General features: G+C 37.3%; 5 protein-coding genes across 6 annotated transcripts; 3 read left to right on the top strand and 2 right to left on the bottom strand.

The window, feature by feature from the left end:
• On the top strand, positions 8-5,335 carry LOC18791478. The gene is made up of 13 exons (XM_007225236.2): positions 8-449; positions 707-890; positions 1,034-1,102; positions 1,190-1,288; positions 1,679-1,758; positions 1,850-2,684; positions 2,988-3,667; positions 3,993-4,077; positions 4,195-4,246; positions 4,362-4,411; positions 4,600-4,647; positions 4,763-4,949; positions 5,040-5,335. The coding sequence occupies exons 1-12, from the start codon at positions 193-195 to the stop codon at positions 4,937-4,939; spliced, it is 2,616 nt and encodes an 871-aa protein (XP_007225298.1). The 5' UTR covers positions 8-192; the 3' UTR covers positions 4,940-4,949; positions 5,040-5,335.
• Positions 6,635-11,271, top strand: LOC18791666 (ubiquitin-like-specific protease ESD4). The gene is made up of 9 exons (XM_020555881.1): positions 6,635-7,999; positions 8,146-8,225; positions 8,309-8,402; positions 8,554-8,652; positions 9,303-9,395; positions 9,480-9,599; positions 10,167-10,270; positions 10,389-10,461; positions 10,781-11,271. The coding sequence occupies exons 1-9, from the start codon at positions 7,178-7,180 to the stop codon at positions 10,841-10,843; spliced, it is 1,548 nt and encodes a 515-aa protein (XP_020411470.1). The 5' UTR covers positions 6,635-7,177; the 3' UTR covers positions 10,844-11,271.
• LOC18791928 (kinesin-like protein KIN-13A) lies at positions 11,452-18,165 on the bottom strand. Of its 2 annotated transcripts, XM_020555880.1 has the most exons (15): positions 17,886-18,164; positions 17,722-17,798; positions 17,331-17,609; positions 17,015-17,233; positions 16,078-16,263; positions 15,741-15,845; positions 15,545-15,622; positions 15,293-15,374; positions 14,700-14,862; positions 13,683-14,012; positions 13,155-13,373; positions 12,460-13,051; positions 12,298-12,363; positions 11,890-12,116; positions 11,452-11,769 (listed from the first exon to the last, which is right to left on the bottom strand). In XM_020555880.1, the coding sequence occupies exons 3-14, from the start codon at positions 17,550-17,552 to the stop codon at positions 11,934-11,936; spliced, it is 2,445 nt and encodes an 814-aa protein (XP_020411469.1). In that variant the 5' UTR covers positions 17,553-17,609; positions 17,722-17,798; positions 17,886-18,164; the 3' UTR covers positions 11,452-11,769; positions 11,890-11,933. The 2 variants fall into 2 exon arrangements, with proteins under 2 accessions (XP_020411469.1, XP_007225267.1); XM_007225205.2 differs by having other exon boundaries at positions 17,722-18,165.
• On the top strand, positions 21,903-22,823 carry LOC18788694 (universal stress protein PHOS34). The gene is made up of 4 exons (XM_007225479.2): positions 21,903-22,105; positions 22,186-22,280; positions 22,453-22,574; positions 22,673-22,823. Exons 1-4 carry the CDS (start codon positions 21,916-21,918, stop codon positions 22,755-22,757), a joined length of 492 nt encoding a protein of 163 aa, XP_007225541.1. The 5' UTR covers positions 21,903-21,915; the 3' UTR covers positions 22,758-22,823.
• Positions 23,687-25,621, bottom strand: LOC18792736 (translationally-controlled tumor protein homolog). Its single transcript, XM_020554248.1, has 5 exons — positions 25,489-25,621; positions 24,793-24,866; positions 24,446-24,574; positions 24,207-24,364; positions 23,687-24,073 (listed from the first exon to the last, which is right to left on the bottom strand). Exons 1-5 carry the CDS (start codon positions 25,514-25,516, stop codon positions 23,956-23,958), a joined length of 507 nt encoding a protein of 168 aa, XP_020409837.1. The 5' UTR covers positions 25,517-25,621; the 3' UTR covers positions 23,687-23,955.

Genomic DNA, 26,612 nt, shown 5'->3' with positions numbered 1-26,612 from the left:
TCGGGTCCGACCCGCGCCCATCCCCTTTGCATTTCCAAAGCTGCAGCAGTTCGTGTAGAGCAAGTAACAACAGCAAATCAAATCAACAATGGCTCTCTGATCTGCAGCACCGTTCTCTCACTCTCATCATCGCCACTCTCGTACACTTGATAATCGAAAAACCAACCAAGTGCAAGTGCAGGTGTGGTTCATATGGACCCTCAGTATCCTAGCAATCCCGCCAGGTCGTACGGGCCGCAAATGAAGATGACGATCCAGCCCTCTCAGCACTCCGACAACGACCGGAGCAGCAGCGAGCTGCGCGCACTGGATTGCAACCTCACGGCGCTCTGCGACCACATTCAATTGGAGGGCTTCAACTCCGGCGCCTTCTCCGATATGGTCGTCCACGCCATGGGCTCCACCTACCACCTCCACCGCCTCATTCTCTCACGCAGCCCCTACTTCAGGTCCCTTTACCCTGTCAATTTACCAAAATGCCCTTGAATTCGCGCCCTCCCGCTTTGCTTGGGCGTTGTTTGATGATGCTGAAAGCAGAAAATTTGGGGTTTATTTGTTGATTAAAATAGTTTAAGTATATTTGTTGATGCTATTTCTGGGGAATTAGTATTGGTTTTTTTAATAATACACGCGTTATTATGTATTGATTGGGTGCTTACGAGTAAAATTGTGGGTTTTCATGTGCTACCCTCTGTGTGCCTGGCAGGAACATGCTTCATGGACCTTGGAAAGAAGCCAATGAGCCGGTTTTAACCTTACATATTGACGATAAGAATGTTAACGGAGAAGCAATTGCAATGGCTTTGGCATATCTATACGGCCACCACCCCAAGCTTAATGATAACAATGCATTTCGTGTTTTGGCTGCCGCTTCTTTTCTTGACCTTCAGGTATCATATTCTCATTGTAGACCTAAAGTTCATTTTTATGTTTCTTGTGCTTTTTTAATTTTATGGGACTTTAATTTTTCTGCTCTTGGAATGCCTTCCCCATGTGTGCATTTGGATTACATCTTGCTATTCTTTTAATGCAGGATTTATGTGCAATATGCACAGACTTCATTATATCTGAATTATGGACTTCAAACTTCTTAGCCTATCAGGTTCGAAATTCTTGTGCTGCCTCTTTGTGTTTGGTCGACATGCTACCGATTTCTTATGTTATTGATGGCGTCTACCTGTGCTTTCAGGTGTTTGCAGAGAGCCAAGATTATGGCATACATGGAGAACGAGTAAGAAATGCTTGCTGGGGCTACCTTTGTCAAAGTGGTTCCATGGAGTTGAAAGAGGTAATGGATGGTGAGCTTACTTCATAATTATGCCTTGTGGGTTTTGTCAGTTTCTCACATATTCTCTGTTCCTTTGGGATCATATAATATGATAACATAAGAAAATATTAGAGGAAAGGACAGAGCAGTGGACCGAGGAAACATACTTATTTTTCGCACTTTTTTATATAGACATATTTATCCTTGCCCACAGCCTTAAAAAAAACATGGTGTAAGCTCAATCTTTAAATTTAATAATGACTGTGTAGTTCAATTTTTTTTCTCTCTCTTGGCATCTGTGTTGTCAGTATATTTGATTTTTATGAGGATTAAGTATACTTTTAGTTTTTCAATTTTGTTCATGCAAACCTACTGTCTGCATATTTTTTTTAATTTCCTGGTCATGGACAGGTGCTTCCAAAACTTTCTGCCCAAACCTTGCTTGCATTGCTGACCTCTGATGAGCTCTGGGTACCCAGTGAAGAGAAACGGTAAGGAGTATTGATGGCCTCTGACTAGGTTTTATTGTCCACAGCTTAGTTCCTATTAAAAAAAAAAAAAAATTTCTTCTTCTATGGACAGGTTTGAACTGGCATTGTATACATTCCTTGCAAAAGGTGCTCAATGCAAACAAGAAGATTATGATCATGGAAGTTCCAGTTCTGAGGCAGGAACAGATACTCAATCTGATTCATCTAATGCAAAGGGAAAGAATCTGATGGGTAGTTTCACTAATAAAAGGTTGGAGGCTGAACTGGGGCGCTTAAATCTAAAAGATGATTTAGATGGCCATAATACTGCTCGTAATCTTCTGATAGAGCTTGCAGACTGTGTGGTTGACTTCCAAACAGGAGTTTCAAATTCCAAACAGCAAGTACAACAAGTTGCATACCCTCAGTCCAATTTGGAGCCAGGATGCAACTGCAGCATGGGTGGTCCTTCATCATTGAGTAATTCATTTTCAGAAATGGATGTAATTAGAACTTCATGTTATACTGAAATGCCAGTTGGTGTTGGAGCAAGTAGATTGGGGGCAAATGGAGTTGCTATGGAAGGGCCATCTGATGAAGGATCATGCTATCACTTAAATAACAATAGTTGGCTTGCCAGGGATCAGTCAAGGCAATGCTCTTCAATGAACTCTTCCACTAGTGAGCTAATGCCAAATGATTGGGGAAGATGTGGCATGCCTCCTCTTTCATGGGGTGGCAGAACTGTAGGCAGAAGACAGCTTAAAGGTTATGCTAAAGGGAACTTTGGGGTTGGTGGTGAGGAATATGATGCATTTGTTAATATATTTGAAGGGGGATCTCTTTTATACTGCAACATGTCTTTTGAGGCACTTCTTAGTGTAAGAAAGCAACTTGAGGAATTGGGATTCCCCTGCAAAGCTGTAAATGATGGTCTTTGGTTGCAGGTCTCTTTCTGTTTACTGTTTTCTCTTTAAGTTTTTCTTGCTTTTACTATTCTATCTCTTATAAACCATACTGCTGATAAATCAATTATAGGCCCTTGCAGACTGACTGCAAGGGCTCTCCGCCCACTGCCACCATGAGAAATTCGGAAAGCTATTTCTACCACATTCATACACAAAGTGTTGCCCTGCGGTTATGCTTTTGAGGAGATTGTTGTATTTTTAATTTTCATTTATCTATTACTTACCAAAGAAAAATCTATCTGTTTATGCAATAACTTGTTTGTTTGGTATGTGATCATATAGATGCTGTTAAGCCAGAGAGTTCAAGAAACTGGTGCTGATACATGCAAAAGTTGCTGTCTTACAAGTTTAGCATGCACTTGCAGACAGCAATTTTCATTCTCACATGGAGTTACCACTGGATATTACATGCAAGAGCACAATCAGAATAATTCTCCTGGCGTGTATGTTGCTGAGTCTTCTGCAGGTGAAGGAAATGGCCTCTTTAGGCCTGTACGTGTGCATGTTAGGGGTCCTATTGATGGGCTTGCTGGTATTGGACGCGGAACTACATTTGTCCCAGCAACTGCCTGGCCTCCAACTCGGTTTGTCTTTTCCCGTGTGCCATTTGGCATGGGCAACAGAAATTGCCAGCAGTCTCTTGCTAATGATGATTCAGAGGCTAGAGCTGACCATAGTGGGGACCTGTCTGGAGATGGCTTGACGGCTTTGGTTGGGCTAAGCCAAGGAGGGAACAATGTAGCTAATGCTCATGGGGAGCAAACAGAGAGAGCCTATGAGATGGATGTGCAAAGCCGAATGCCTGGAACTTCCATGGCAGTGCCAAGTACGAGTGGCATACCTGTGCAGATGGTAGAGTCGTCAGACCGTGCAATTGGGATTGAGTGGGATAATCCAAACAGTTCTTCCATATCATTGGATTTGAAAACACCTTTAAGCCACTTCCCTCCTTTCCGATTTGGGTACGTGAGCTCTTTCCATTAATCCTTTACAGCTTTGCTTCAGATTTTGAGCTCTCTTTTGAAAAATAAGAATCCATAAATTCTTTTTAGGATGCTGTCCTATGATATCCTAGCTCAGAAGTCTCCTTTACAAGTTGCTTACAAGTGCCTTTGAACATCTATTTATACTAAGCCTTTTTTCATGGGACTGGATTATTTGTCCAAGTGTCATGGATCTAATGATTGGTCATTTTGTTCAATTCTCCATCCTACTAATTACAAGTCAAGTTTTTTTTTTGGTCTCTAGTTTACCTTTTCACTTAAGTTCTCGATCCTGGTTCTACAGGGTGCAATTTGAGGATGTGCACAGGCTCAGTGATGGCCAAGTGAAGCACTCTCCAGAAGTCTTTTATGCTGGTTCTTTATGGAAGGTGTTTCAGTATAAACTTATTTTCTTTTCAATATAAGATTTAGATTTGTGATGATGCTTTTTGATCTCCATTTTCCATGCTCTCATACAGATTGGATTTTGTTGTTCAAATTTATAGGTTAGCGTTCAGGCTTTTAATGATGAAGACCCTCAAGGACGTCGAACACTTGGTACTGTTCTTTGCTGTTCAATGATATACCTCGGAAACATGTTATTTTGCTTTCCTAAGTTTTATTTGAAATATGTTCCTTAAGCTGAACGTATATCATATGTTTGTTATTTCAGGATTATTTCTTCACCGACGTAAGGCAGAGATTACTGATTCATTTAGAAAGGTTAGCCTGCTCTTGATTGTTTGAGCATGAGATGGGTTATTTTAGTTGTGGAGAATAATGCTTCTTCTTATCTTCACATTTCAATGATCACCCTTTCTGTTTCACCTTGTTTTTCTGTCTAGTATGTTTATTTGCATTTATAATCCCTAGTAGTTGTTAGTTGATACATTACGGTGTGCCCGACACAGGTGCAGATGTATGTCGATTCTCGTGAAAAGGTTACTGCCCGGTATCAGGTAAGATCCAAAGTGAACAAAATGTTCTCAGTTTCACCGATTCTCGTGTAATCAGTGTTTGTTACACCAGAATCTGGCATATTGATTTTGTAGTTCATGTACGTTTATGATGTAGTTAATCTGTCCATCAAAGAGGGAAGTCATGGTGTTTGGAAGTTTCAAGCAAACAGGCACGCTTTTACCGAAAGCTCCAAAGGGCTGGGGCTGGCGAACAGCTCTGTTATTTGATGAGCTTGCTGATCTTCTCCAAAATGGGGCCTTAAGAGTGGCTGCTGTTGTGCAGCTTGTATGAATTGAACAATGTAAGTTTTAAATTTTTCTGGAATAATGTGATAATAACTATCCTCCCTGCAAATTCAATTTGCTGATACAAATATTTTCTTATGTTTCAGATATTTAACCCAGCTGAATAATTTGGCTTCGATATACGGAGGACCTTGTATCCATAACCTGTTATATGTACATATTAGCGACCGTCAAATAACTGTTACTTACTCCAGTGCCCTTTAGGTCTTGCAATTTGCAAAGTAACATGGTATTTAGGGAAAGAAACATTAATTTTGTATTATTTTTCAAGTCTTTGAGTAAACAATGGATGTACTGGATCTGGTTAAGCTTCCTCCCCTAATTGTATGCTTCTTGCTTAAAAACTCAAAGATTTACCTAATCGTCTCCAATTTCTTACCCACCTACTTTTCCCCAAATTCATAAATACTTGAAATAAAAATTGACCAATCATTATTCTTATTTAAATTACTCCCAATCCAACAAACTCAAGCTCTTTCTTTGTTCAGTGATTAAAGTCATAAGTTGGTTAGAGTGAATGTGTTTTCCATTCTGTAGTTTGAATCTTCATTCTAGTAGTTTAAATCATATTATTCTGCTGTTTGAATCTCCATTCCAATAGTTTAAATCATATTAAAATAAAATATCGCTTGTATTAAAAAAAAAAACACATTTAAAGTCATAGAATAGCAGTGCCCAGATTGGGACCTTAGAGCGTGGCATGTCCAAGATTTACCATGACATGCATAACTTTTATTTTATACTTTGGAATATTGTCTCCGAATGTAGTATATAGATTGGGAGTTAGTAATAGAGGCGGGACGGTCAGAAGGGTAGCAATAGCTCCTTAACGAGGAATTTTTTAATGTGACAGGTCAACATTTACGTGGTGTTATAAATTTACTTATGCTATAATGTATATTTTATTTATTATTATTATTATAAAATATAAATCGATGATACATTTATATTATAACATATAAATTAGTAATATAATATTTTAGTGTGATAGTCATGCACAATTTTTTCTCCTTAACCAAGAAGTGTGTGCATTGAGAAGTAACCATGCCTACTTGGACAATTTTTTCCTTGTTGGCATACTGACTTATTTAGAATTGGCGTGTCTCACTTATCTTGAATTTACTAACACATGGGTATTGAAATATTTCAGTTCTTGATTTTCATACATTTAACATATACCTAATTAAACCCTACAAGACTTAGGAAACATATTAATTTGAAATAATTTCATATGATATTCCTTCTTGAAATATTTAGTCATATACCTATTTTTAGCACTAAATTATAAAATCATACAATATTTAATTTATATAAACAAACTCAAAAAATGATAACTGGCCCTATTTGGTTTAATTTTGATTATTAAATTACTTTGATGCCCTATTGAGTGTTTTGGGCTTTTTTATGAGGTTTTTGAGTTGAGTTTGTTCTAAAAAATCAATGATAGTATTGTAATTTAAAAGAAGTTAAAAATCTTTTTGTTATGTTGTAAATGGGCTTTGAGTGTGTTTCTAAAGTCCATTTCATATATAATTTTTTTTTAATTTGAACTTTTATATTGGGTATAATATTGAATTCCCCTTTATTATTTCTCATATTCTTAATTTCCTGATTCTATTTTTTGTGTTGGGTTAATTTCCCGATTCATACAAGTGTTACGTGCAACTATTTAAAAAATAATAATAGAAAAATACCATATAATTTCCTACACCGAACCGGGAAAGCCGAAACGCCTCCTACAGCAAATCGGGTTACAGATCCCAACTCAAGCTCTGGTGCATCAAAATTGAAAATCCTCTTCAACGTTAATAACAAATATTTAAGGAAAACAAGCTCCTCCTCCGCTCTCTCTCTCATCTCAGCCCCCTTTTTTTATTTTGTAGCGGGAACACTCGATATTTGTCTAGACAGATTTTCTGGTGCGTGCTTATTTGAAATCGACCCCCTCTTCCTATGCGTTTATAGGGTTTTGTTCCCTCCCTTCAAATCTCTGTGATTTTGAAATCGAACCATTCTCTTCCTCTAATTTTTACTTTTTCTTTGGACCTTAAGCAAAACCCTAACTTTTGGTTTCAATTGCCTCGCATTTAGGGTTTAAGTTTCGCCAGCTGATTACTCATTCAATCCGCCCACCAAAAATTTCAAATTGGTTGTGTTTGCTCTAAGATGGCATTCTTTGGATGAGATGTGAATTTCTAGGTCTTTTTGTGCTCTGGGTTTATCAATGGGAGCACTAACCAGCAATCGTAAGCGAGGGGACGAGTGTTTGAGCTTGAATTCTGCACACCCATCTCCGTATTCGCAGAATTTTCAAATTTCAAAGCGACCCAGATTCTCTTATGTGAAGCAAATCCCGGACCGGCCCATATTATCTTCCAATAGCGTCGCTTCGAGGGTCTCTCGTTACCCAGATATAAAGCCGCCACTGACGAGAGTTCACGCCCCTTGTAGAACAGGCAAATTCGGGTTCTTCTCGAACAGAGAAGATTCGAGCCCAAAAACCAGAGGGGTTCATGAGAAGGAGCGGTCGGGTGTCATAATGGGCAGTTTATTGTCTTTCCATTTGGAAAAGGCGAAGAGCAGGGCGTTAGATACATTCCGTTATTTGAACAAGGGCAAGGAGGTGATTGAATTGGATGAAGAGGTTGAAACTGACCGAGTTTCTGAGGATTCGAGCATAGAAGAAGTTCTGGCTATAGAGGAAGATGACCGAGAAGGGCCTTCTGTGGTGGATTATGTGCAGGAATTGGATACGAAGATGGTGGACTGTGGACCTCAGGGTACTCAGCCATCGGCTTCTTCGGTGGTTTCAGACTTGACCACACTGACGAATGGCCCTTTCAAAGTGGACAGTGCAGGAAAGATGTTGGACTCATTGTCGCTAAATCGAGAGGTGGAGGTGCCGAGTGTGGTAGTGTACAAGCAGTTGCTTGAGAGTGTAGAGAGGCGGACTCCGAAACTTGAACATTTGCATTCCCAAATTGAGTTCAATGTGAGCAAACTGTCTCTGCTTGAATCGCTGCGTCCACAAAAGAAACCAGTGAAGGTGAATTTCTTTTCGTTAACTTGCTACCTGTTTTGAAGTATCATTTGCAGTGTTAGTATACTAAAGTTTACAGCTTGTGGTAAGTAAACATTGATGATGAATTTATCAACAGTCTTCTCTTAATAGTTAAATCCTTTTCTTTTTAGGTTGTACCCGATGAACCCTTTGTTGCTCTTCGAAAGGAGGAAATGGCTGAGGTTGAGCAAGCATTTTCCTCTGCCAATCGGTATGGTTTGATATATATTCTGTTTCATCTTTGAATTGGTTTAGTTGAAACTTGAAAGTATAACAGTGTTGGGGTTCATACAGGAGGAGAGTCTTGGTAACTCATGAGAACTCAAACATAGAGATCACAGGTGAAATGCTGCAGTGCCTTAGACCACGTGCATGGTTGAATGACGAGGTATTTTCTAGGTTACATTTGTACTTTTTTGTTAAATTGCAATAACAAAAAAAACAATTCATTGCATTTTGTTTTGTATGGTTCATGTGGGGTTGTCCAGGCTTGCCTAGCTGGTAATGTGATTGATACATATGTATTCTTTTCCGTCCAGGTCATAAATGTCTACTTTGAGTTGCTGAAAGAGAGGGAAAAGAGAGAGCCACAGAATTTCTTAAAATGTCATTTCTTCAACACATTTTTCTACAAAAAGGTTTGTAATTTGCTTTCTTTCTTGTTCATTCTTTTACACTTTGTTCCGGGCAGTGGTTGTATATGCATAATCTGTTTAGTTTTCCTTTTTTTTTTTTTTACTGTCAGAATAATATTTATTGATTTCATTAATTTGTTGTCTAGATAAGTGCACTGGTATGAATACATGAGTTCTTGTCACTGCAAAAACTATAAAGCTCTAATGCATGTTCATTGTCAAATAGTCTCATACTTCTATTTCATCATTTAATTATTAGGACTGTTTGTTGAGTTGGATTGGTCAAAAGCTTTGACCAATTTGGCCTGAATTTTTATTAGGATGAGTCTCATTTGAGTTTTGGCTGAGTTTTTAGACCTGATTTGAAGTTCAGGATGAATCAGCATGATATAACGCCAACCCAAATTGTACCCATTTGTTTCTTTCTCATTTGTATACATATATTACATTTCATTAGGCCCGAAGATTGGGCTGGGCTGAGAGCTCAGCCATGTGCTTATTGGGCTAACCTCAGGCAAGGTCTGTCAGCTCAGCCCGTGCAATTCACACTCCTAGTAATTATTTGCCTAGATTGGGTAACCATCTTTGCTGTTGGATTTAGGATATTGATTTCTATGTTAGCTACTCTTATTTTACTGAAATTGTATGTGCAGTTGATAGGTGGGAAAAGTAACTATGATTATAAATCCGTCAGAAGGTGGACTACCCAAAAGAAGCTGGGATACAGCCTCATCGATTGTGACAAAGTAACTTCATTCAAACCTTCTTCATTGCACATATACACAGTTTAAGTGAAATTACATTTATTTCATAAGTTGTTTTCTTCTCAGATATTTGTTCCCATCCACAAAGAAATACATTGGTGTTTGGCAGTTATTAACAAGGCAGAGGAGAAGTTACAGTATCTTGATTCACTCAAAGGAAGGGATACCCAAGTGATGAACAGATTGGTATGCTTTGTAGTCATATTCTGTTCGGCGGTTGATATAATTTATTGATGATGCATGCAATAAAGTCAGAAAGTCTGTTACACAAAATGTCGGTCCTTGATTCCCTTTCACTTTTTCTTGTGGGAAGGGGGTGACGAGTAGTGATGCTTTGAAAAAATAAAATCTTGCCATTAGCGGTTCGTGTAATTTCCTGTTACTCGAACTACAACATATGTTTGAATTGATTGGGTTCTTTGTTTGTTTGGTCTGGAGTTGACTGGGTTCATGAATTTTAAAAATGAAGAAAATCATCTTGTCAGTCTTGCCTGCAGAACTTGATAACAATTGCCCTTCCTCCATACTTGATGTGGTATGAAATATGCACATAGGCACGTAAAAAGTTTGCTGTGTGGACAAATATTTCATCGATCATCAGCCATCAATTAACTCTTCATCTTCGTTTTTCTTTTTCTTTTTGGATACTAATGGCAGTACCTTGGTACAGATGTTTTTCAAAATGGTAGGAAAACGAATAAATTCATTAAACCGATTAAGTTGCGGCTAACTTTGACTGTTTATGTTTGACAGGCGAAATACTATGTTGATGAAGTGAAGGATAAGTGTGGAAAAGACATCAATTTGAGTTCTTGGAAATTAGAATATGTTGAAGACCTTCCTGAGCAGGAGAATGGGTAGGCATTACATGTCTAATGTTATAGGTTTTCTTTTATCTTTTTCCCAAACTCTTTACAGTAAGCAAAGAGACTTCTGCTAATTGAAATGTATTTTTGAATTAATTTTTCTTAACAGGTTTGACTGTGGTGTGTTCATGATCAAATATGCTGACTTTTATAGCAGGGGCTTGGATCTCTGTTTCAAGCAGGTAAGGCGCTTAGAGATGCTTCTGTTGCTTTGCCACACGGAAGTGTATATTTTGTCTCCCAAGTTAAAGTATCTTTTGGTTGTTTTCATTTTTATTTTCTCGGACCTGCATTCAAACCATTAATAATGGAAAATTATATGTTCAACGTAATTCTAGGGGGAAAATACTTGGCACTGGTTCCTTCTGTTTCTTGCTTTTACTTCTCCTGATAATTTATTGGGAAGTAGTATGCTATAGAATGAAATGCTCATGTATATCCTGCTCTCGGTTAACTCAACTGTTAATTAGTATGATTCAACTCTGTTTGTTGTCCTTGCAGGAACACATGCCATATTTTCGATTGAGAACAGCCAAGGAGATCCTAAAATTGAGAGCGGACTGATTGAGCAAGCTAGCTTTGGCATGCGGTAGTACCAACCAAGAATTAGGAATTAGAGAGTAACAGACGATGAATTAGGTGTGCTCGCGGGTGTGAGTTGCATGCCAGCTTCGAAATTTTTGAAATAATTTAAGATTTGTCTTGGTGAGGTGAGTCCTGTGAGGAAAGGTTAGCAGAGCACAAGGCAGAAATAGTAACTTGTATATACTATACAAGTGCGAACCTTTGATTTGTCACATATATGTTCAAAAAGTTCCATAAGCTTTCAGGTTATGCGCTGACTGAGTCCTTGTTGCTAGTTTTTTTTTAGCCCTTGTATCTTGTTGGCCATTTGCCTATATATTAGTAATTGAGTTGATCCAACAATTGTAACACAATATTTCTGGAGAATTCTGTTCTATAAAAGAAAGTTTTCATTTGTTTTGGCCAGAGTTTGTTGAAGATTCATTTGTGCCCCTGAATTAAGTGATAGTTACTTGCCAGCATTTACTCTATCCGATAAAATAATATTTTGGTTCATGTTTATTTGGTTTTGTTTAACCTGGAAAGTAGCCAAATCCTCGGAATAATTCTGTGATCAATATTGGAAATGTATGGTATTCAAGGGACAGTGCAAAAGAAAAGAATGAAATAAGATAATAGTCAGGATGACAGAGTAATAATCATTCTATTTCTTTTTTTTTCTTTACTAGAAAATACATTGTCAAATCAAATTTCCAGTCACCACTTACACAACAGCCAAAGTCCACAACCCACAAAAGACTCGGCAAGAACACATCAACTTATCTAAAGAATTACAAATGAGAACACAATCACCGGCAAAAGACGTGAATTGAATCCTCATTGCCGCCCTTAGCCAGAAGTCTGGATGTGAACTGCCCGGAGTCTGCAATGCCTCAAATCCCCCTCCCGCAGATCCTGCTTTGTAACTGCCGGGACCATAACAAGACAGAATAAGCAGAACTTAAAAAGGATGCTGTTTAGTATCAATGTTTTCCACCAGATGAGATGAAAATGAAAAATATATAAAAGAGAGTTCAGATTAATACAAGTAACAGTGCCGCCATCAGCGCAACGAAACAAAGTGCCTGCCTTAACGAGGTCCTCTTTTGCGACTTAGTATTTCCTGCTCTTTTAGTCTATGCTGGAATCTTGCAAGACGGGCTTGCAGGCTAACCAGACCAGCTGCCTTGCGAGAAAGCACAAAGCTCAACTGGGTCACATAGTTGTCTATCAGGCTCCCTGGTTGGTCCACTTCTGCCAACAGTTTCATTTCCTGGTAACCAAAACAACACGGGATAAGCACCTATTTACCAAAAAATACAGGATGCACGCTATATAGCAGGTTGACATGACAGACAAGTTAAAAATGCCAGTTTCTCACTCAGTTAACAAGATCTGTTGGAGAGGCAATCAAAATATCTTGCAAAAAAACAAAAGAAGAAAGTTTCACTTACTTCGCGAACAATTTCCATCGTATCCTCAATTTCTTTTCTATGGGCAGCAATTAGGGCCTCTTCTTCCTAATACAGTCCAAAGAGCTCAAAAAAAATTAGCAGGGGGTGGAGGATTACTTGTAAAACAACTACAAATATAATGACCAAAGCCAGAGTACCAACCTCGAGAATGGCATTGATATGCCCATCAGGAAGTTGAGGCTCAGATTGTTTGGATCCAACATTGCTTGTGTTATAATTTCCTGTATTTTGCTGCTTAGAACTTGTGGTGGAGAGATCAGATCCACCTTTTTTCAGCCAATTACCCAACTTTTCTGATTTTTCATCCTTGGTTACTTTCCTACGAGGTGGTGACACTTTTTGTACTTTCTCTTCTGTATCACCCGAGTTTTGGGAATAATAGAGCATCTTCTGGCTGTAAGAATCACCATAAGAATTATTAATTTCAAATCTCTCCCTATCCATTACACCAGAAGCCACCCCGCTTTCTTCCCGAATACTAATGGGGTTACTTGATGACAACTTTGCAGGCTGCTTGTCAAACTCAACAGTTGGAATATATGTGAAACTTTCTTTCTCCACAGCTCTTCTGCCTGTATCAGTTACTTTAACTTCTTGACGTTGCTCACGGGCATCCTCTATCTCAGCAGAAACCAGTGTAGATGATGTCGATGAAACATCCTTAATAGTTGGTGGTAATGAATTTACTGCTTGATCCTTTCTAGCATTGCCACCTTTTGAAAGACTTTTAACCCTGTTCGTTTAAAGTTAATCTTTTAGTCTGAAATATAAGTTTAATCATTAAGCACTAGTACAGTAATTTGAGTTGTTTAAGTTCACAATAGCATAAAGCATACCGATCCGCATATCTCAAAGTGTTAAGTGTATGCTCGCATGACCCTGCATTTGGAGAAATGCAAGATATCATAACAGTCCTTGAATTTCCAACAAAGGAATCACGAAGCACTTCTGTGAGTTTGCTTCCACGGAAAGGTATATGGATCTGGTCATTGTCCAGAGCACGAATACACTCCTTCAGAGCCAAAAGGCTCTTGTTAATTTCTGCTCCCTCAATTCTGCAAGGACCCATTTTGGTTCAACAAATTCAGTAGTCAGTAAATCATCATAACAGTACTGACATTACAAGGAATGTGAGAAAGAACAACGGTAGCCTAAGAAGCATTATCCTGATGGAATAGGTACAGCCAAGAACAATTTCTGATTTTCTTTAGTACTATTGACACCATGGGCCTTCTTAAAACCTGCCCAGGCGTCACACTTAGCCCAATGACGGATTTGCCAGTACAATTATATCACCAAACGCCAAAATCATAGAGAAACAAGAAGAAAGAAAAGCCGATAGCCTAAAAAAGTTGGAAGATTACCTTGTTTGTCGGTCATTATCAGTGGTGTCAGCACCCCTTTCACTACCAGCAAGATCGATGAAAGAGATCTTCCCCACAACCTTCCCACTTCTAGATTCATTTCCATCATTGTTCCGCCTAGAATCTTTTACCTCACTGTGCTTTTTCACAACGAGTTGTAAAATAGCATGAGACCTAGAAGACTCTTCATTAGCACCAGTTGACCCCGTACTTCTAGCAGCATTCCCTCTCTCAATATATTCTTTAACAATTTGTACATCTGAAACTTCAAATTCTTGCAGTCCAACAATGCAAACTTGTTGCCGTCCATCTTCTCTCATACAAAGTTTCCTATTGCAAAGAAATGAAGTCATTTATGTCATAACATAATTACAGCAGTAGACCACCAAGTGAACCAAAATTCACATGCATACGTGCATTATTATGCATCTCTAAAAAAATGCAAATAAATGTGCTGTCATATAAAATAAGATGATGCATAATGCAAATAGAAACAAATGCTTGCACGTAATCAGAACACCCATTCTAAAATTATACCACATAACCCAACTAGTAATAATTAGATGCTTTCCACAAACATTGCTCAAAAAATTCACATGAAATTTAATACTTGGTGAAAATGGACAACTGATGCCTTAGTAACTGAAACATGACATGCTTCAAACCATTGCAACATCATTGGTAGTTACACAAATGAATCCTTCACACACAAAACTATGTGTCTTATGCCCTGTCCTATACTCAGCTAGACCATTATTATGCACTAACACACATAGCTACCCTCTGCAATCCAAAAGATCATTCTAGAACATAGCTATCCCCTGACGGTATCTACAAGCCTATACCTTTCCTTAAAGGAGGATGTCATGAGTCCAAATCCCATTCCAAAGTCATAGCAATTTAAAGTTAAAAATTAGAAACAAACAAATAGAACAGTATTTTTGGCAAAAAAGAAACTAATTTTCAAATACCATCATAACATTAAAATAAAAGAACCAGTCAAACAAAGAGATATACTTCCTCTCACTGAGAAGATCAAAGAGCTTTCCTCCATAAATCTCAAAGTAGCTAAGCCACAATTTGAATCTCTGGTTACGGTAAACTGGCTGATGTAACAATCTGACCAGGTCTTCTGCAGCCCTGATAGGTAACGGTTGCATTGTGAATGTCTTGCCACTACCTGTAATTCAAATCTTGTTAGTATTTTCAGTACAGAAGACATTTAGCATGATTGAAAAGGATCACATAGCAACAAGTAAAACCACTAAGTGGCACCAGAAATAAGCCACAAACATAATGTCTCAGAGCCCCCCAAACAAAGTGAATAGATCTGACAAGCGTGAAAACCTGAATTTTGTCTATTGGTAACTTTCTAAGAGTATATAAAGCTTAAAGGAAGGACAAACTTAGCAGTCAAACTCTAACTAGGGAAGAATAGAATATGATTTGGAATTATAATTATTTAAATATATATCACAAGGTCATTACTCAACCAATGATACTGCATTTTGATGACTGTCATATACACAGATGAAAAGAATAAAGTTTCAACAAGGATAAACTGATAATCAAGTAGTGTATGACATGGACAGATTATATACACCACCTACCTGTTTGACCATAAGCAAAACAAGTAGCCTTTGTTCGCTCAAAAATAATGGGAATAATTGGTTCTACAGTAGCCCGGTATACCTGTTTCATAAAGCATTTCAACTGGTTAAACCTTTTTTATCCAACCGAGAAACAATCATAGAGGAACATGCACATAAGGACCATGCCTAATGTGCAACAGTATCCTAAACATCAAAGGAAATATTAAGTCAAGATTTATACACTTCCATGTACAAAAAGATGTATATTACCTCATCATTTGAAACATACTCATTCAGAACAGCATCAAAACAAAATTCATGCTTCTCCACGTATGCAGTCAAGTCCACCTATTACATGACCAAAAATGTAAAACCCAAAACAGAATATGTGCAAGAAAGAGACTTCAATTTCCAAAACAAAATTCGGCCAGAAATTTTAAATGGCATCTGGTTGCTGAGAACAAACCTTTAGTTTGGGTTCGTGGACTGTCAAATAAGCATTGTCATACACAGAAACAATATCCTCCTCCTTCCGCGAAAGCTCCTTCTTATTTAAAGGTCTTTTGCGTACCTAATATACCCATTAGAACACAAAAAATTTAAAAGTTTCACACAAAATAATAACATGATATTCCATCATATGCCTTCAAATCACACGACAGGATCAGATGCCAAGATTGATATATGTTAAGACCCAAAGCATTCATATAGAAATTAGGTACCAAGTCATCAACAACATGATATAACCACACATATCCAACAATACACAAGCGCAGCACTCAGCTGCGAAATGAAACACATACCACAACTTTAATCTTAGCCACGTTAGTTTCCTTTGTGCTCTCCTTTTCACTCTGGGCTACTGGAACTGATGCATCTGGATCAGGTAGTACTCTTTGCTGCCTACCACTTGTCAAATTGAATTCATCATCAAATGCTTTACCACCAGGCATAAATGGCGATGGCTCAAAGGGTTCAGGGATGACATGCTGAACATGAAAACAATATTGCATTTTATTAACAAATAAAGCAACAGAGTAGGAAGTAAAAAAAATATCCTAGACAGACACAAAGCAGTCTCATTGATCATAACTCAAGAAAAAGGTAAAGAACAGACCCCAAGACAGTAAGCACAACATTTCAAAAGTAGGTGAGGATTTAACTCTTTTCACTATGCAGCTATAAATATATATCACAAGAAAACAAGGACCAATAACAAATAGGTAAAGGGAACAAAAATGATAATGTACTGGCTAGAATCAGAGATGTTACAAGTTTTACAAAGCAAATTTAAATTTAAGAACCTATTCACAAGTAAAATTCATATAGAAACAAAACAGCAATCCAAGAGAAATTACCCTAACAAGTGAGTGAATTTCCAGGGAATCCCCATCAACCCATCCTGAATTCACAATTTAATTAAAATATTTAGCTCATAAAAATTTGGCCATAAATTCAGACCAATTTATCATTATAAAATACTGATGTCACAACTTGATATTCCCAAGTGCATAACGGGTCTGAATTCCAGCACATATCACCGAATAACAACATGGAATGTTGTAAAGCAACTTCAAACAAAACGACTCAATGTCAGGGATTAGTAACCAATCTCGTCCTTTGACAGCACCCAGTAGCCAATCTCGTACTTCATCGTTATTAATGTTTTAAGACCAATCCATGCAGAACTTCCCAGCTAAGTTAAACACAGAACATTATGAATTTTTTAAATTACCATACCTCAGACAGAAGCTCTGTATCATCCATAGCATGAAGGTCCAACAGCCCAGCTCCAAAATCCCCCCTGAACTCCGGAGAATACAAACCATCCGATGCAGCCCCACCTGAAGTTTGCGCAGTAGGTGTATATGGCTCAGAACCAGACTCCCCATTAAAATTGAGGTTTCGCATTAATTTCAAAAGCCTCTGTTTCTCTTCAGCAGATTGAGCGCCATAACCCTATAACAATATCAAACGCTTAGTCATCATGTAATTCTACATGAAAAAAGCGGATACGATAGCACAATCACATAGGCAATGGCTATGAATATAATACCTGCATGAGGAGATTGGGGAGCATACGGTTGTCGATTCCCGTGGAAGCCAATGGTGAGGCCAGATGCTGTAACCCAGCGGACTGGAGCCACCGGGCCATGACTGCATCACCAGCATCGCCGGCAGGCCCCGCATTGTGCAGAGGCCCGGCAGGGGCGCCGGTGGCGTGGTCGTACAGAGCAGTAGCCGCGGCGGCATTGCTCTGCTGCATCTGGCCACCCATGTGGCGCTGCGACCGTCTTTGAGGAGCCAATTTTCAAGATCTATATTCCAACAACCGCTTCACAGAAACAAACCACACAAATGCATTTATATATACGTGCAATCCAAAAGGCATAAGAATTTCAACGAAATTATAGCATATTGATTTGCATGGGATCATATATACTCACGAGGTGGGGAGAAGTTGAATTCAAAGCAGGACATGAAAGTAAAATTCCAACGGAAATGCGATTCAAATCCTCAGAATCTGCAATTCAACCGAATCTGATCACAGAATCCCACGCCGAGCAACGTAGAAAATCAATCAGTTTCTCACATTTACGATTAAACGTACCGGAACAGAAGGAAGCAAAACAATTACGCGACCAGGATCTGTGGCTTCTCAATAATCTCAAAAGAATGCGATATTGGGATCAGATCTGCAAACGAATTGGGAAAAGCAAAACCCTAATTCGATTGTAAAGAGGGAAGGGTGTGTTGGAATTTGGTTTCAGAGAAATGGGGGTTGAATTGATGATGGTAAGGGGCTCCACAGAAGAGAGAGAGAGTGTACGCCTTGCTTAGATTATAAAATAATCTTTCTGCGACAACAGGAGAGAGAGTCAGAGAGCGATGTCGTTATAATTGTCATTTGGTAGATTATAATTTTCAAAATTATTAAAACGGCTCTTCGCAAAATTGAATTAATCTAAAAAGACTGATACGCCCTCAAAGTTGTTGCTAATTTTCGGTTTGGAGCTCGGATGGACGGTTCAGAGCCTTCGGACGACAGACTGGAATAAATTTAATGTGAGCTGACGCAAATACCCTTGGATTTTCTTTTATTTGCTTGCCGCGGAAACTCAAAACGTCCACTCCCTCCCACCACCACCAACAATAATGAAAATCTTTTTCTTTTTCTTTTTTGTCTCATGACCCAACAAAAATAAAAAGGAAATTTTCATTGAGGGTTGATGGGTATTTTTCGCCTTCTTTATTTATTTATTTATGGGGATAAAAGTGCAATATTAAGAGGAAAAAATATGATTTCTCAAACAAGAAAAAAAAAACACAATTCATTTCTCCATTTTCTCATTATTTTTCCTCTTTTTTTTTTTTGGGTTTTGCAAAATTACTATTATGGAATGAAAATGGTGTTTGAGGGCATTATTGAGGTGGCTCGTCCTCCCTCAATTTTTGATGTAATTATTTTATTGTTTAGGGCGCGTTTGCCTATTTGTTAATTAAGCAAACTGAGATTCATAAGATCCTGTCTGAAAATTAAAAATAGAAATCATTCAACTAACAAAAACTAATACAACAATCCTAATAGGAGAATAGTATGTTTCAAGTTAAGAAATTATTGAAATACACTCAACCACCTCAAATCAAATGTCAAAGCAAACCCTTAAGGTTCCGTTTGGTTCATGGGAAATGAGGCTTAGGAATGAGAATTCAATTGCTTTCCCATGTTTAGTAAGTCCATGCATGGGAAATTGTTGTCTGGCACATAGGAAAGTAGGGGGAAAAGTGAAGCCCTCCTCTTAACTCGGGTTTTGTTTTCCCTCCTCATGGGAAAGTTTGGGAAAATGAGCCAACATTCAATGAACAATTTTCATGACTATTTTGTCCCTATGAACAATTTAGAATTACAACGTATCATTAAATGCATTATTATTTTTTATTTGATTTAATATGGGTATAATTGAAAAATTATACAAACTTTATTTTTCATTCCTACTCAAAACAAACATAGGAAAGGAAACAAAGTGAAATCTCCCGGTTACTTTCTCGACATTACCAAACTTGGGAAAGGAATCTTTCATTCTCATTCCTTGGGAAATGACATCGGAAGTGATTTCTCCTCAAATCCATTCCGTGAACCAAACGGGACCTAATAAAATATAAAAACGAATCGGATAATATAAAAGGGAACGTGCTAACCTTTTATCTATATATAAAGCAAAATGGAGAGAATGGTAAAACATTCAAAATACCAAAAAATACCTTTAGTTAATGAAAATATTAAGAATTGAAATTAAAATAATTTGATTAGTATAAACCCAATTTTAAATCCCTCTCATCGTAATTTAAATTAGATTAAAATAATTTAATTAGTATATATACATGCAATTTATTTAGGTGTAAGTGTGTTTATATATTGCTGGAATCTTTTCTCAACTTCAGACTTGGATTGGGACGGTGGGACTGCGACTTCTGTCTCTGAAAATTATACACAGATGCGCTAAATAAAATTACTAATATATATTGAGCTCGTGCAGCAGTTTTATACAATTGCTGGCTAAGCAGCAGGCAACAGAATAAGTCGTAGTGCGGGTCGGTTTAACTAGAGATTTGCACTTCCAGTCGAAATGAGACATGAAAGTTTGTACCTTGTTGTTTATTTCATTTACAATTTTACATTACATATATACGTTCTTCATCATTCTTCAACCAAAACAAAAAACAAACAAAAAAAACTTATTCATCATTATCAATGCTCTCTATAACTTTTCATCACATGTTTGCATTACTCATTATTTTGTAGATTATCATATATTTTTTATAACAAAAATCAGTATTTTATGTATTTATACTATATATACAACAAATGCATTAGTCATTCGAACACGTGAAATGCTGATGATGTTCGAAAGTCTAATGCATTTTTTCAGGTGTTTTGCATTGTTGCCCAACCCTCCCTCCCCAGTCTGAGTCCAGCCTTAACTGCTGGAAATGCTCTTAGGATGAATGAAGGCGATTGCCTTTGCCTCAAGCTATAATATTAAATTGAAGGGAGATTTCAAACTTTTTTTTAATGCTGAAAGGTCAAACTTTACGGTCTCAAGTTCAAATAAGCATATATATACATGGATATACCCTTGCCTCAAGCTTTTTGTTATTGTCAATAATACCCTCCCAAACTTGATTCAGCCATTTGGTGATGGAACGTACACAGTGTGATAGAATGATGACAGCAAGATTATTTATGCGCTGCTGTACCTTTCTAGGAGGACTTTAATTTTGTAAATTCCTAAAAGACCTCGCTTTTCTAACTTTGTGCTTTTATATATTTCCTTTGCTATTTTCCAAAGGTGACAATTATTTCAGAGACACAAACAATATACGAATTCAACGTAAATTTTGGTGAGGAAAAGTATTGATAATTGTCTACTAAATAATTATGGATATTTCGAGTAAATTTTTATATATAAGTCATATTAATAAGATAGAATTAATAATTCACATCGATATAAGATTAATCTGTACGCAATGTAAATCTAAAATAACATAACATAATCGAAACTTGAGAAAGAGGCCACATAAATGGACGGATGCATCATGAAACATACTTTTGGTTGCATAAATATACTTTATCATAAAATCATTTAATAATCTTATTTTAATTTTACTTAAGGTCAATATTTTATTTTATTTTGCTTCAAGGTTTTTTTTAAATAAGGTTTGTTTGTTGTTATGGTAATTGGGTCGACATTGATAAATGCTGGTGGATCTCCAAGTGGACCCCAACTTTAAATTTTTTTATATTATAAAAAAGTATAAATAAATAAATAAAAACCCCACTTTTCTGTTCGGTTCCCTACCCTGTCATCCGTGCGGTACACTTATTTTGGGAAAAGCCTTGCTTTAACTTAAAGCATGTGAGGGTTGAGACCGATGCTTAGCTCAGGATTCTAATTTGAATTAAAGTTTTTAAACGTTTCTAGACCCAATTTGGCTCCCACCATCCTTTCGTCTGGTAATGAAGGGCTCCTGTAGACTCTTGCCATAATCTCAACCTTTTAGCGGGATTCATAATTTCACTACATTTAACTCTAGTCAAATTAGACGTAATCCAATTCGTGTTATTTTCAAATCGGTCAAATTAAACTACTCTGAGTGTGTTAATCCAATTTGTACACTCAATAGTGTAAAAATCAGACCAAATTGTAACTAATTTATTTTGTTTGATTCAGTTGGATTCGACCTATTTGAAACAGAATATGAGATGTCTTAGCTTTTGGAGGCTCCTAAAGAGGGATCATACTTGGCCCAGCACTCCGCTTTGATATGAGCCATGAATTGGACCTCACAGAAACTCCCGCCATCTCAAGGCCATTGATTCACAGACGGTTAAGAAACCGAGTCGAGGGGCGTAACGACCTCGATACAGTTACCAACAATTTAGGCATATATATGTATACACATAGCATCGCCATATTCAGCAACAGCCAGCTACTATCCTATCCTATACAGCCGTTACCACCCACAAGCACACTGTCCAACTAAATTAATCCCACACTGAACTAATTAATTTGGATCTTCTTGCTGTTTTTGTTGATAATTAGTGATTAACTTGGATTAATTAGCGATTAATTAAGATAATGGCGGAAGGTAGTGAGAACAAGGGGAAGCCGCTGATGCTAGTTGCAGTGGACGACAGTGAGCATAGCTTTTATGCATTGGAGTGGACGTTGGACCATTTCTTTGCTCACGGCACCAACCACCCTTTCAAGCTCATCGTCATTCATGCTAGGAGTTCTGCCTCTTCTGCCCTCGGCGTCGCCGGATTTGGTAATTAACTAAACCAATCTCATTATCTGCTTCATTAATTCATTAATTGCATGGTTAATTCATGTTATTGTAAAATGCAGGTTCTGTGGACTTTATGACTTCTTTGGAGGCGGATATGAAGAAATCCACTGGTAAGACCGTGCAGAAAGCTAAGGATGTTTGCACCAGCAAAAAGGTAAGTACAAAATCCTTTAAGTGATGTCTGCAACGTTATTATGAACACTCACTAGGCTATTTTTCCAAAATTCTGCCATTTTTTTGATAATTCACGCATCATTCTGCATATTATGTGGTCAGCTAATTAATGTGATTTATCAAGCGAATACGGTTAATTAGCAACAGTGCAGGTGGAAAATGTAGAAGTGGAAGTAATGGAAGGTGATCCCAGAAATGTTATGTGTGACGCTGTTGATAAACATCAGGCCTCCCTTTTGGTTGTTGGAAGTCATGGTTATGGAATTGTAAAGAGGTACATGTTTGAACTTTGCAAATCCAAAATTCTTTTTATTTATTTATTCTTCCTTCAGGCTCTTCTAATACGTGACACAAAATTCGAATCTCTTGCAGGGCAGTTCTTGGAAGTGTAAGCGACTACTGTGCTCATCATGTTAAATGCTCCGTCATGATTGTGAAGCAACCCACAAAGCCCTGAGCCTTTCATCAAGTGTCTCAATAAAATTTTATGCATTGGGGGTCAATGAGAGGGCCAATATCATTTCGGAATTTTTTCTTTGTTTGAGCAAGTTGTTATTTATTTGACAAAACAAAACAAAAAATAAATTTCAGGGTAATGGAATGAATGAATTGCACTTCGTAGCCATCTAGTGGATTGTATAATGTGACTTTCTTCCCCAATCATCTTACTCTTGGCAAAAATAACATCATACCTCCTTTAACTTCACAATAATTATCTAACAATTCTGAAAAATTGATCGATATCCCTCTTAACCGCTTAAGTCGCAAACCCATTTCTTTTTTCGGTTGAACTAAAACTTATTTCTTAATCACTTGAACTAAAACTTATTTCTTAATCACTTGAACTACAAGAGAGTTTGTTACAAAGTTGTTAAACTGATAATTCAACTAGCCAAGGTCAAGTACCAAAGCTCTGTACAGGTGCACAAGCTTCTACAGTTCCACCGTCTACATCGTACTGCAGACCCATTTGCATTTGTCACAGTAATGAATGAACCATGATTTTTTTTAGTGATATTTAATCATATATCCATTTTTAACATTAATATTATATATAAATCCTACACCATTTAATTTCTAAAAACAAACCCAAAAATAACCCATAATTTTTTTAATGATATTTAATCATATACCCATTTTTAACATTAATATTATATATAAACCCTACACCATTTAATTTTTATAAACAAACCCAAAAACAGCCCATAATTTTTTTTAGTGATATTTAATCATATATCTATTTTTAACACTAATATTATAGATAAACCCTACATTATTTAATTTCTATAAACAAACCCAAAAACAGCCTGTAGATTTATGAATTATATAACATATAGATGATATAACATACAAATGCATGCATAGATAAGAATGAAGATTTGGAGCTGCTAAAATCTAGAATACAATATTATTCTTATTTCTCAATCAAAACATAGAGCCAAATAAATTAGAAATCCAAGTCGAAATTCGAAAATACCATTAAAAACCGAGATAGAAGGTGGCATAAAGCCTCAAGTCACCAAATGCAAAACATTCTAAAGAAAACAAGCAAAAATAGACTCCTGATTCCCCAATTTAGAGAAGAAAAAAAAAAAAGCAACAATATAGACTAGGATTACAACAAGCATTCTGCTTGAAGCCAGCTGTGCCAATACTTAGCACTTGACCTCCCTCAAACCATGCGCAAAGTAGATAAATGTTGGGTCAGTGGCACCCTCCTTGTAGTAGGCAAACACCAAACCGCCATCATCATGCATGCTCTCCCCAACAAAGCTGCAAAAGAACATGTGATTCAATGCTTGTATCTTTTTTCGAGTAAAAATTCCACAATGATAGCAAGTGCCAAAGTATTCTACCGACGGGATGACTAACATGGTAAATCACTAAAGGGACCAACAAAACTTACAATTGGAGGTCACTGAGCTTCGAAAGCAGAAACTTGGTTGCTCCCTCAATGTTCTTCTTGAATTCCTCTTGTTTCTCCCCCTCCAGCTTGGGTGTCAACAGTTTGATGTACCTCTTCACCCATGTGACAAACTGCTTCTTGTCGAAAGGAGGTTGCTCCTGCAAGCATCAGGCAATAACAATAAAATTCCTAATCCGAGACAAAGTTTCGGGGCCAACAGAACAGCGGGCACTACATACCTGAAGCCTAAATGTGTCAACGATGTCAACCACCTTCACGGTTTGATCATCAACACCCTCATCTTCCCCACCACCTTCAGCAGAGGGATTTGCACCAATGTCTACATCAACTGCTCCTTGCACAACCCACTGGAGACAACAATCATACAAACTTACATTTAATCAACTGTGCAACAGTAGAAGTTAAGATAAAACAGCAGAGCTCAATACAACCACCCTGATACCCACACATTAAATACATCATCCGACTTTATTTTCTACTTGCAAAGTTTGAGTTACGCGAATAAATTAAAATCATTGCGAGAACCATCTGTTAAGCTTGTTAAGTTCAAAATTGATGAACCTACCTTTCCATCAACTTCCCACAACACTCCATTATGGACTTCCTTGTATGGAAACGAGTCCGAGAGAAGCTCATCACCTAGTATGAATACACTAAAATTGGTCAACAACTTGAAACGAGAGCTTCGATATATATAAGCTCAATAAAAAAAATCAGATCGAACAAGAAGAACATCACAAACAAACTTATAAAAGTATCTAAGTTAAAGTACTTAGTTAACCCATCAAAGTTTTAGAGTTGCGTCATGATGACAAAGCTATATTCAATCCAAACATCTTCCACCAACCACATCACATGCATATGCAAACAAAAATATAAAAAATAGTTCGAAAGCCATTGAAATACTGATTAAAACTACTAATTAGGTTTTTTTAAATCAGTTGGAACAGAACAATTCAGTAGCTTGACAAAATATACACAACATGCAGCCCAGTAGCTGATTACATAAAACAAAACTTGCACATAATCAACACAAAATAAATACAGCAGCTATAGATCAAGAAATTTGTGAAACAACAAGACAAATACGGCAGTAGTGAAAATTGGGCGCCAGTGAACAAAATCAGATCCCTAGCCTAACCTAAAATTTGGAGATTTAACAGAGATCTAACTTCGTATCATCCCTGAAAACTAATATGAACAAAACTAAAACCCTAATTTAAGACAGAGAGGGGGAAAATAAAATAACGGGGGAAATTACCAGTGAGGAGGTCTTGGTAAACCAACATGTTTGCAGCAGAGTCTTTCTCTCGGATCGCCCCAACAAGATTTACTAGGGATTTGAGAGGAGAGAGCGACGCAGCAACTAGAGAGCAAGAGAGGGTTTCAAGAGCCTTCGTCAACTGGAATTTATAGGCGAGGGTTTGGCCGAGAACACGAATATGCTACGCAACTCAAAAATTACGGGAAAGGACTTGTTTTTTCTCTCAAATTCCTGTTATGCCCTTTCTAATAAAACTGTAAAACCAGGTTTTTGGTTCCAAGTCCTAGTAAAATTGTAAAACCAGGTTTTTCGGGTAGTCTTGTCGGTCCAGTTCTAGTTTCCTTAATTGGGTCTAGAAATTATTTGGGCCAGCCAACTAGGCCTCGTTAATTTGGCAATATAGGCTGGTTAACTTAGGTAGACCATCTCCAGTCAAGAATGCCAAATCTAAATTTGAGTTAAGTGTAACCCGAAATCTTGTCCAACTCAAGATTTTCATTTGTATAAATTTGGGAAATTATGTGGGAATTTGGGGTACGCACGGTTTGTTTGTGTCTGTTTCACCCTTAAAATTGAAAACTAAACCAATTATAATAATCGATTTGGTTCGATTTTGGGTTGGTGTATTTGATTGATTCTATTTGATTTTTTTTTAGGCTTCTACTATAATCACTTGAAATCCAATCTTAAACGAGAACCGACAAAAGGACAGTGAATGGCACAAACAACTATGTTGAAATCAATCCCCTTACTCGTCTAAACTTCATGAAATTATATTGTGAGATTGGTTCCAACTTACTGAGTTGTGCCATGCTAAATTACACTTTTGTGTATTTGAAAGTTCCTCATTGAATAAGAACTATTGACCCACTGCACGAAAGCTCAAGTGAGAATATGTTTTCTCACAACCGATTTCATTTTCTTTTTGGCTGACCAAATGCCCAAGACAAACAAGGAAATTACATCAGATAGCCCTGGCCTTCACACCAATTTCACGAGGATCTGGATAAAGCTTGTAGAATGTTCAAGTAACGACACACTGACGTGAGCTGTCACAACGAAGAATACTTATTAATAATTTAAGAGTAATGCTATTTAGACATAATATTGATCATTTTAAT

The sequence above is a fragment of the Prunus persica genome, chromosome G1 (assembly GCF_000346465.2).
Source record: "Prunus persica cultivar Lovell chromosome G1, Prunus_persica_NCBIv2, whole genome shotgun sequence".
Lineage (NCBI taxonomy): Eukaryota > Viridiplantae > Streptophyta > Magnoliopsida > Rosales > Rosaceae > Prunus > Prunus persica.
This window is presented reverse-complemented; position numbering and strand designations above follow the sequence as displayed.

Coding starts and splice junctions, on each gene's coding strand:
- LOC18791478 (XM_007225236.2), top strand. CDS start 193: ATGGACCCTCAGTATCCTAGCAATCCCGCCAGGTCGTACGGGCCGCAA. Junction 1,103..1,189: donor CAAACTTCTTAGCCTATCAG/GTTCGAAATTCT, acceptor CTGTGCTTTCAG/GTGTTTGCAGAGAGCCAAGA. Junction 1,289..1,678: donor GTTCCATGGAGTTGAAAGAG/GTAATGGATGGT, acceptor GGTCATGGACAG/GTGCTTCCAAAACTTTCTGC.
- LOC18791666 (XM_020555881.1), top strand. CDS start 7,178: ATGGGAGCACTAACCAGCAATCGTAAGCGAGGGGACGAGTGTTTGAGC. Junction 8,000..8,145: donor CACAAAAGAAACCAGTGAAG/GTGAATTTCTTT, acceptor TTTTCTTTTTAG/GTTGTACCCGATGAACCCTT. Junction 10,271..10,388: donor CTTCCTGAGCAGGAGAATGG/GTAGGCATTACA, acceptor TTTTCTTAACAG/GTTTGACTGTGGTGTGTTCA.
- LOC18791928 (XM_007225205.2), bottom strand. CDS start 17,552: ATGGGTGGCCAGATGCAGCAGAGCAATGCCGCCGCGGCTACTGCTCTG. Junction 16,264..17,014: donor ATACAGAGCTTCTGTCTGAG/GTATGGTAATTT, acceptor TTTCATGTTCAG/CATGTCATCCCTGAACCCTT. Junction 12,117..12,297: donor CGATGGAAATTGTTCGCGAA/GTAAGTGAAACT, acceptor TTTGGTTACCAG/GAAATGAAACTGTTGGCAGA.
- LOC18788694 (XM_007225479.2), top strand. CDS start 21,916: ATGGCGGAAGGTAGTGAGAACAAGGGGAAGCCGCTGATGCTAGTTGCA. Junction 22,106..22,185: donor CCTCGGCGTCGCCGGATTTG/GTAATTAACTAA, acceptor TGTAAAATGCAG/GTTCTGTGGACTTTATGACT. Junction 22,575..22,672: donor GGTTATGGAATTGTAAAGAG/GTACATGTTTGA, acceptor AATCTCTTGCAG/GGCAGTTCTTGGAAGTGTAA.
- LOC18792736 (XM_020554248.1), bottom strand. CDS start 25,516: ATGTTGGTTTACCAAGACCTCCTCACTG. Junction 24,867..25,488: donor TTACCAAGACCTCCTCACTG/GTAATTTCCCCC, acceptor TATTCATACTAG/GTGATGAGCTTCTCTCGGAC. Junction 24,074..24,206: donor AAGCTCAGTGACCTCCAATT/GTAAGTTTTGTT, acceptor GTTCTTTTGCAG/CTTTGTTGGGGAGAGCATGC.